Source organism: Cyprinus carpio, chromosome B25 (assembly GCF_018340385.1).
Source record: "Cyprinus carpio isolate SPL01 chromosome B25, ASM1834038v1, whole genome shotgun sequence".
In the NCBI taxonomy this organism is placed as follows: Eukaryota; Metazoa; Chordata; class Actinopteri; order Cypriniformes; family Cyprinidae; genus Cyprinus; species Cyprinus carpio.
This window is the reverse complement of record NC_056621.1, coordinates 19,781,974-19,792,234: the sequence shown is the minus strand read 5'-3', so window position 1 is coordinate 19,792,234 and position 10,261 is coordinate 19,781,974. Positions and strand designations below refer to the sequence as shown.

Sequence of the window (10,261 nt, the reverse complement as noted above, 5' to 3'; positions counted from 1 at the left end):
AATTTTACAACTGTTTTTGTCTCTGTGTTCAGATTTCTGTGATCTCACACTTGATCCAAACACAGTGAGCACTCAACTAATTCTGTCTGAGAACGGAGAGGTGAAATATGTGGATGAGCAGCAGCCATATCCTGATATTCCTCAGGTTCTGTGTCAAGAGAGTCTGACTGGACGTCATTACTGGGAGGTTGAGCGGACTGGCTGGGCTCGTGTAGCAGTGGCCTATAAAACAATCAGCAGGAAGGAAGGGACTGTTGGTAAGTTTGGATACAATAACAAGTCCTGGTGTCTCTTCTGCACGGTTGATGGATTTGTTGTCTGGCACAACAATGTGAGCAGCAACATCCCTGCTCCTTCACCCTCCTCTAAAAGAGTAGGAGTGTATCTGGACTGGCCAGCCGGCACTCTGTCCTTCTACAGCGTCTCTGACACACATATCCACACACTTACACACATTCAACACCACATTCACTGAACCCCTCTATGCTGGATTTAAGGTTTTTCATTCCTCACTGTCACTGTGTAAGATCACACAACAGACAAACAACTGACTTCTGCATCTATTTGAGTCATGGTCCTATGTCTGATTATGAAAATATTTGATTTATGGTGTATATGATGTATGAATTTAACTGCAAAAATATTAATTGCATGTTATACTTTGGGGGTTATGTGTGCTTGATTTTGTTTGTTTTAAGGATTTTATGTGGTTTGAAATTATTTTATGTGTATATATATATGTATGTAGTTGTAGGCAGCTCTCCTGACCGCATTACAGTTCCATGTCACTTCGCATAGTAAAACTGTAATTACGGAAATTACAGGACTAACAAAAACAATAACATGACAGACAATTTTCCGAAAGTAAATACACATGGCATTTCTCACTAACAAGGTAATAACAACGCTATTAAGAGACGCTGCTGCAGAACACTGTTAAGGGACGCACAGAGGTAGCATAATTCACACAAGAGCTCTCTCTCTCTCTCTCTCTCTCTCTCTCTCTTTCTCTTTCTCTGTGTGTCTCTGTCTCTCGCTCTCTTTCTAATAACTTCATTAATAACTGCATTAGAATGCTATCAACGGCTCAAGCCTCCATTACCAGCTTTAAAATGACGTTTTGAAACAAGCAAAAGAGGCGTTGGATGAGATGCAGAAGAAATAATCCTACTCACAATAGCGATTTAAGTACAAAAACCAGAGGAATCCCTTTAAATATATCATCTGATCGATGTCTTGAGGTGTGGTGACCGTAGTATAATTGTATTATACTCCGCTTCACATCGTTTAATAATTACGAATTATTGTTTGCTTTGTTTTGTTGATGATTCAACAGCTCGTGTTTGATTATTCCTTACTTAAACATGTTCTACTTAAAACTACTATGTATACTCAGAATCTCTTTTTACTAGATGTCTGTAAACTATTATACGTCAAAAAAATATTTATTGTCTTTATATTATATTGCAAAATACTGTGACTGCTATTGATGGGGAATTCAAGTAAGGTTAAGGACAGGTTAAGGGATAGTGATAGAGTCAACAGTGTGATTTTAGATGTAACTGCAGAAATTAGTAACAGATGTGATATTTATGGTATATGAGAGAGCATATTTAAGAGAGCAAACACACATTTGTATTGTACGTCATTCATGCTGTTTCTTTATCTCTACAACATTACTTCCTACACGTATATAATACATATGTACTGCAATCATTATGTTGTTATTCTGTTACTGTTTAATCCTAACTGTATGTTGTGTGCTGTGTTGCCTTCACAAGTAAGTAGATACGTGAAAGAGACAGTCTCTATTTCAAGGATTTATTATCACATGATGATGTTGTAAAGCAGTAATTTTTGTTTCGATATAATAACACTTGTTGAAATTGTGTTGGTCAGACGATGTCTAACTGAGAGTGTAAAACTATTCAATAAACTTTACTGATTATTACCATCACTTTATCTTCTGCTTTCTGAAATCCACCTGCCTCTTTCTGCGTTTGGGCTGACAGAAAAATTGATTTTATGTTGACAAATATAATGTGTGTGGAATTTTGAAATGAAGAGTCACTGAGATCCTCTTGTTTTCTCAGAACTGAATGTGAGACAAAAGCGAAAGAACCAGTTTCTCCAGATGTACTATTCCTGCAGTGTGTTCACTGTAAATCTGCAGAGTATTTATAGTAAATTTTATAATGAGCAACTCAATCCTTTTCTATCCACAGAGTGCAGTCTGACACGACTCAGATCAAGTACTTTCAGTGTGTTCATTAATTAATGAACTGTCAGCTGGATTCAGTGCAGTTTGATGAGGACTTTCACAATATATTGCTCTTCTTTACAGAGATCAGATCGTTGTTAGAAGCTCCTCTGACAATTGTTGAATTAGGATAAAAATGTATTCTTTTATTAATTTTTTATTTTTTTTATGAGTTCTCTCACAGACAACCAAACTATTTTTATGTTGCTATTAAACCCGGTTCGAACTAATACACATCTACCTGATATTAAACATAACAGAGAAGCTTAATATTATGTGAATAAATACATTAAAGCATTATCATTTGTACACTAGGCAAGGTGTTAACATTATTTCAACGGACAGAAGTTAACTGTCTCTGACTGGAAGTTTGTGGTGGGTTAGGATTGGAGCCTGAGACTGAATTGTTTTGAATTGTCTCCATCTAGAGGTGAATGTGCAGCATGACACAGACACATTGCATTGAGAAGCACCTACTGTAAGCAATGTACCCTTGTGAAAAAGAAATTAGGCCTACAATTTAGCTTATTTATTTTTAAAAGATGCTTACTTTACTGGGCTGAAACTAGACTTGATATTAAAGATCATCTGCTCACAACATACATTCACTTTAGAAAATTAATTAATTAATTGATTAATTAATTAAAAAAAGGGACTGAGGTGCCCTTGAGTAAGGCACCGAACCCCCAACTGCTCCCCGGGCGCCACAGCATAAATGGCTGCCCACTGCTCCAGGTGTGTGTTCACAGTGTGTCTGTGTTCACTGCTGTGTTTGTGTGTGCACTTGGATGGGTTAAATGCAAACCACGAATTCTGAGTATGGGTCACCATACTTGGCTATATGTCACAGCACTTTACATTCATACACAATCTTAATGTTTGACTGTTTGGCAGTGCTCTAATGTGATTTTCAGAATTACATGTTTAGATTTTGAGGTGTTTATTAAGGGTTTGGTGGATTTAAGATCGTTGTCAAAGAAAGTGTTCATGGAAATCAAGTAGATAAACTGATTAATATTTATTTGATATTTATGAATAAGATGTTAACGTATATAATTCAGTTTTAATGTATACAATGTTACAATGTTTTTTAACTGTATACATTAAAAACTTAAAATATTTTAAAACTATAATGATATTTTTTTCAAAATTCAATTAACATTCACTTGAATATTAATTCATATAATAAATATTTATTGTGTCTGTTTTGATTCATATTTTGTCTTCTTTTTTTTTACATTGAGATGGTCAAGGATCACTCACCGAATCATGAAAACACCTGCAAATGAAGGAAATTATGAATCTATTCTGTGTAGTCAAATTCTGAAGCTCAAACACTGAAACAGATCACTATTGGTTCTCTGTGTGTTGACTCTGTGTAGTTTTACTGTATCATGAAGCTCCTGTGAGGACGCTGAACATCTGCTGATGGAGATGAGCTGTCTATTCTTTGAAGAGAGCTGTTTTTCTATTTTTTTACAGCAAGGACCACAATGGAAATAAGTTATTGTAACTTTATTGTGTTATCCTTGACAAGAAGGTTGTAACAGTGAATTGCTATTTTTTGTGTCAAATAATCTCAACTCAACTCAGTCATGAAGTGTTAAACTCACAGCACTATAAACACTCTCAGAGCACTGAAGCATGTGCTGACGATGCAAAGAAGTGGACAGGATTTACAACAGCTTGAGCTGAAGCCTATTTAAATGAGCTTCTGATTAAATGAAGAATTTTCATTTTTTTTGAACAATTCCTTTTTAATGTAATCATAAAATAAAGCTTTTTTAGGCCTATGGCTGTAGGCTTACGTCTGAACAAAAGGTGATGGAGTATGCAGTTGAATTTGTAATTTGTTGTTGTGTTAAGTTGAATTTTCATTATATTTTGTGTGTTCAGTCATTAAAACCAGGTTTAAAAACAACTACTTTCAGACTCAGAACATGCATGTTATCAATCAGTTGTGAGTAACTATACACTGTAAGATCCAACAGCTGTTCTAACAAACACTTTTTAGTTAACTACTTTATGTCTCAACTGTACAATCTACAGTAGTAATCTGTACTAGTATACACATACTATTCCTTGCTTTCTCAGAAAACCTCAGTTTATGATTTATTGATTGGTTTGAGTGCCATTTAAAAAAAAAAAAAATTAAAAAGGGGAAAAAAATAGTTTTTTAGATGGGGCAATTCTTAATAGATTTCTCAAGTTGCGTTTACTCATTTCCCAAAGTCTCCTTGAATGTTGAATTGTCAATACAACTGAAAGATTTGAGACAATCATATACCCGTAAGCTGACATCATAAACTGATGTTGATTTTCCTATGCATTGAGATAGGACAAACAGTCCATACATATTTATAAATTACCCATATTTTTATATTATTATATATTATATATATTATATATTATTACAGATGGTGGAGTTTGAGACACTTAATCAGCTCCTGAAGGAGGATGAAGAGCAGAAGAGAGTCAAAATTCAGCAGAACAACATCATTAGTGCTGACAAACAAACAAACAAAAATCCCTTATTTGCCATATTACACACATCCTTGAGTTACAAACAACACAACTGCTTTAAGACTCACCTGAGATGATGATGATGATGATGATGATGATGATGCTCTGCACCACTAGAGGGAGAACAAGACGATAAAGAGACAAGAGACAAGAGTCACCTTTGAGCAGGTGACTAAATGAAAGTAAAAGAAAGGATAATATTTTGAGAGTTTAAATCTATGACTGGACTTTTAAGTGGCAGCACAGTGCGGTAAGTTCAGAACTTGTTCTTTATGTAACCACATAGATATGTAGAAATAAGTTGGTAATGATAATTGTGATGGTAAGTTATTGTGAATTCAAAGATATTTTGTTGCCAGAATAATTTTAAACTTTTATACTGTGCTAATTATACTATTTATCAGACAATATCAATAAAGCAATGATTGTTGATTCGCTTGCACAAATGACAGAATATGAGATGCTTGTTTAAAGTCATGATGTGCACTTAAGAAAAAATCTAGTTTTTATATTTGTTTTAGCTTACAGTACAAAAAAATTAGTGCTGAGTTCTGCACTTCTTTTGTATCACAGGTACGACATTATTACTAAAACTACTGCTTTTCTACTGCAGGTAAATATCCATAATTGTACTGTAACAAACATTAAAAGCTGAATGAACAGTGAGGAATGATTATGTAGCATAGTATAATAAAACCTGAATAATACAAGCTCAAGATATTTGATATGCAGCATCACAGTATTTTTATTGTACTATGACAGTATGTTAAAAGAACAGGGAAAATTCATGTCATGACCACTTTAAATGTTGATGTGTACCTTGAGTATTTTTTTTCACAAATACACTAAATAAATAATATATATTACTAAATAATATCATTTTAAAATATTTGAACTAATATTTATAAATTATTACATGTTTTCTGTGAATACACACTGCAAATGATGGATGGTAGTTCCTCACACAAGCTGATCTTGAGTTACCTTTTAGTTTGAGTTTACCATGAGTTATGGGCTTTGTTTTAGTTAGTTTTATCTGTGCAGTCCCAGAATGCACTGAATTGAGTTGATTTGAGTAAAAACTCATTGTGCAGTACATTATCATTTGTTCTACACAAAACTGCAAATTTTTCTTAACAGGTGAGTATCCAAAGCTTCTGACAGTAGTCTGCATTTAACTGTGTATCTGTCTATTTAACTTTTTCTTTTTAACTTTATCTTTTATATTGATTTAGTAATCATTGAGGGATATGTTTACCTTATTTAACCACGTTCCTTTAAAGGAGCAATACAGAAGGTCTTACATCTGCCGTGAGAATATTTAATTAGAATGTGACAATTTTTTGTTTATATCAATTTTTTGTTATATATATATATATATATATTATTTAGACTAGGAGGGAAGTGCTTCCAAAATGAGTTCCCGTGAGAAAAGAGAGAATGAAGACACCTCCAGTGACTCCAGGTATGACATCAGCACTTTTGCAACTTTTTATCTCTGTAGCTCAGACATTAGAGCATTTCTCTCACAATGCCAAGATCATGGGTTTGTTTTCTGTAGGCTTATTCGCACTACACCAACAGATTCTGACCAGTGCTATAAGACATATGTGTTGGGTTTGTAGGATCAGTGTATTAGCCATGTTGAGATCTGTTGCTGTGTTCAATCTGTATTTGATGGGTTGCAGAATTTCTGATAAGTGAAAAAACTTTAATCTGGTGATTTTTTGCATTGGCCGATGTCTGTCAATGCTGTGTCAAATTATCTGAATCTCTATCTGTATTTAGATTAAACTGAATGTGTCTTAACTAAATGAATAGCCAATGTAATGTTGTTCCAGTCATAGTTTGCATTTAGCAAATACACTTTGTATATTATATAAAATTGTTTATTACTGTTTTCTACAAATTTTCAATAAGTAACTTTTAATAAACAAATACAATAATAATAATTAAAATAGCTTTTAATAATTATAACAATACTGAATGTTAAATAAAAGTAGAAAAAAACTAATTAATGGACATTGATTGTCTGTTTATCAAATAGTCTAAATGTGTATCTTAATATACAATAATACAGTGTGTGTGTGCGTGCGTGCATGCGTGCGTGTGTGTGTGTTTATATATATACTATGCATACTTGTTTGTCTTTTGCCACTATCAGCAGAAAAAACAGACTGAGATCAGAATCTGCAGGACCCTGCAGCAGTGTGTCTATGAAAAGTACAAGATCCATGCCTATAAACCCTACATTCAGTGATGGAACAAAGTCCTCTGCCCCACAGTTAGTATACATATTGGTAACACTTTATAATAACTGCACACTATTGATCATTAATTAAGCATTAGTAAACAGAAAATTCATAATTTATAAAGCATTAATAGACATAAATAAGCAGTTTATAAATACAGATATAAATGCTTTATTCTTGATTTAAAAGCATATCTATAATGTGTTTAATCATCGTATTATCATACTTTATTCATGATCAATTTATCATTTCTCAATAAAGTATAGCATTAATTACAAACCAGTTATTTAGGAGTTGCCAGTGATTCATAAGTTCACAAGAAATTGTAAGTAAATGTAGTAAATTCAGGTAGTTATAAAGCATTTAGTAATGGTCAGTTAACTATTCATGTGAGCTCATCTAAAGTGAGGACTAGTTATGCCTTGTAAAGCATTTATAAAGGATATTTAAAGGCTCAGTTATCTTCTAAACAGAAAAAGGAAACAAACACAACACAGTGATACAGAACATAGAAATATTAACAGCCTTTAAATCTCATTTGTAAAAGCTATACAAGGCATAAATAGTCCTTTAGATGAGCTCACAAAAATAGTTAACTAACAACTACATATGTTTTATAACTACCTGAATTAACCATGAATTACAGTAGAAATACATGTTAATAAACCATTTATTAACACTCTAAGTAACTATTACTATATGTCTGAATAATAAGATGTATGAATGCACATTTAAATAGTTTATTAATAATTTATTTACAATTTCTAAGTGATCTTATGAACCACTGACAACTCCTTAATAACTGGTGTGTAAATAATGCTATACTTCATTTAGAAATGATAAATTGATTATTAATATAAGTATGAAAAAATAATTATTAAATACATTATATATATGCTTTTAAATCAAGTATAAAACATTTATATCTGTATTTATAAACTTCTTATTAATGTCTATTAATGCTTTATAAATGATGAATTAACTGTTTTCTAATGCTTAACTAATGATAAATAGCGTGCAGTTATTATAAAGTGTTACCTACATATTTAGCTGCTGATTTATTGCAATTTCATTTAAGAAACCCTAATGAACACCAAATGTTCTCCAAAATATGCAACATATACTATCCACACTGATATGTTTCTGATAATCTTCAGCAGCCATTGTAATTACTGTAATTGCCATTTTGGCTGTTCTTTCTTTTAATTTCAGCAGTTTGGAGATAGATGATACAATTACATCCCACAATCAGACCCACATCAGGCAGGAAAGACCTGAAGCAGTCCTGCAGAGAGTCAAAGACCAACACAAAACCAGCATGAAGAAGAAGTATGAACACTTATTTGAGGGAAACAAACAAGGAAATGAAACCATCTTGAACAGAATCTACTCACAGCTCTATATCATAGAAGGAGAGAGTGAAGGAGTGAATGAAGAACATGAGGTTTTACAGATGGAGAAAACACCCAGAACACAACACAATCCAATCAGCTGTAATGACATCTTTAAATCATTACCTGAAACAGGATGTGAGGAGAAAGTCAAAATCAAGACTGTTCTTACTAAAGGCATCGCTGGAATTGGAAAAACTGTCTCTGTGCAGAAGTTCATTCTGGACTGGGCCGAGGGAAAAGACAATCAGGATGTAGATTTCATGTTTGTGTTTCCATTTCGAGAGCTGAACTTGATCCAAGATCATCAGTACAGTCTTCACAGCCTTCTGCTGGACTTCCATCCTGAGCTTCAAGATCTGGACTCACAGATTTATGAGGAGTGTAAAGTTGTGTTCATCCTTGATGGTTTTGATGAAAGCAGAATGACACTGTTTTCAGATGATGAGAGTGTGTGTGATGTGACTGAGTCTTCATCAGTGGGTGTGTTGATGTTAAACCTCATGAAAGGAGAGCTGCTTCCCTCTGCTCTCATCTGGATCACCTCCAGACCAGCAGCAGCCAATCAGATCCCCTCCAAATACATCAACCGTGTGACAGAAATTCAGGGATTTAATGACCCTCAAAAAGAGGAATATTTCAGAAAGAGAATCAGTGACCGGCATCAAGCCAGCAGAATCATCTCACACATCAGAAGAGCAAGAAGCCTCCACATCATGTGCCACATCCCCGTCTTCTGCTGGATCTCATCCACTGTGCTTCAGAAGCTCCTGGAAGAAGATCTCAATGCAGAAATCCCTCAAACTCTGACTGAAATGTACATCCACTTCCTGCTGATTCAGATTAAGAGAAAGTATGATGAAAGAGATTCAGAGAAACTCCTGAAGTCCAACAGAGAAGTGATTGTAAAACTTGCTGAAGTGGCTTTCAATCAGCTGATGAAGGGCAATGTGATGTTCTATGAGGAGGACCTGATTGAGAGCGGCATAGACGTCACTGATGCCTCAGTGTTTTCTGAGATTTGCACTCAGATCTTTAAGGAAGAATCTGTGATTAATCAGAGGAAAGTCTACTTCTTCATTCATCTGAGTGTTCAAGAGTTTCTTGCTGCTTTCTATGTGTTTTACTGCTATTTAAGCAGCACAATGAAAGCCCTGAAGGTTTTGGATTTAATGCACAATTTGCATAAAGGGACAGTAGATAAAGCTTTAGAAAGTAAAAATGGACACCTGGATCTGTTCCTGCGGTTCCTGCTGGGCATCTCACTGGAGTCCAATCAGAGACTCTTACGGGATCTGCTGACACACACAGAAAACAGCTCAGAGAGCATCAGTAAAACCACACTTTACATTAAAGAGAAGGTCAAAGATGGACAAGCAGTCTCCACTGAAAGAGCCATCAATCTGTTCCTCTGTCTGCTGGAAGTGAAGGATCAGACTCTGTCCAAAGAAATTCAGGAGTTTGTGAAATCAGACAAACACTCAGAGAAGAAACTCTCTCCATCTCACTGCTCAGCAATCGCCTACATGCTTCAGATGTCAGAGGAAGTGCTGGATGAGCTGGATCTCAAGAAATATAACACATCAAATGAAGGTAGAAGAAGATTGATATCAGCTGTGATCAACTGCAAAAAAGCTCTGTGAGTGTTTAACCCATGTCTTACAATGAAGAGTCCTTTCTGAATAGAATTTCCAACCCTGTTGAAAAAAAACAGCATATACTGGTTAGGTAATGAAAGAATGTAAAGAATGGCTGCTGGTTTGAGCTGGTTTACTTAACCAGCATATGCTGTTTTTTTTTTTGTTTGTTTGTTTTTTAACAGGGTATTGTTTTGC

At 34.4% G+C, this 10,261-nt stretch overlaps 1 protein-coding gene across 7 annotated transcripts in view; it reads left to right on the top strand.

The window, feature by feature from the left end:
* LOC109081408 (NLR family CARD domain-containing protein 3-like) overlaps positions 1 to 10,261 on the top strand; it is a 61,690-nt gene that overhangs the window by 48,454 nt on the left and 2,975 nt on the right. The window contains exons 1-5 of one of the 7 annotated variants that reach the window (XM_042752969.1): positions 4,945 to 5,033; positions 5,357 to 5,396; positions 6,176 to 6,248; positions 6,948 to 7,067; positions 8,251 to 10,065. In XM_042752969.1, coding sequence (XP_042608903.1) covers positions 6,199 to 6,248; positions 6,948 to 7,067; positions 8,251 to 10,065 — 1,985 coding nt within the window. In that variant the 5' untranslated portion in view covers positions 4,945 to 5,033; positions 5,357 to 5,396; positions 6,176 to 6,198. Of the gene's footprint in view, positions 1 to 32; positions 662 to 4,903; positions 5,034 to 5,356; positions 5,397 to 6,175; positions 6,249 to 6,947; positions 7,068 to 8,247; positions 10,066 to 10,261 lie in introns of those variants that run through there. The other 6 variants (XM_042752965.1, XM_042752966.1, XM_042752967.1 and 3 more) reach the window with 6 other exon arrangements.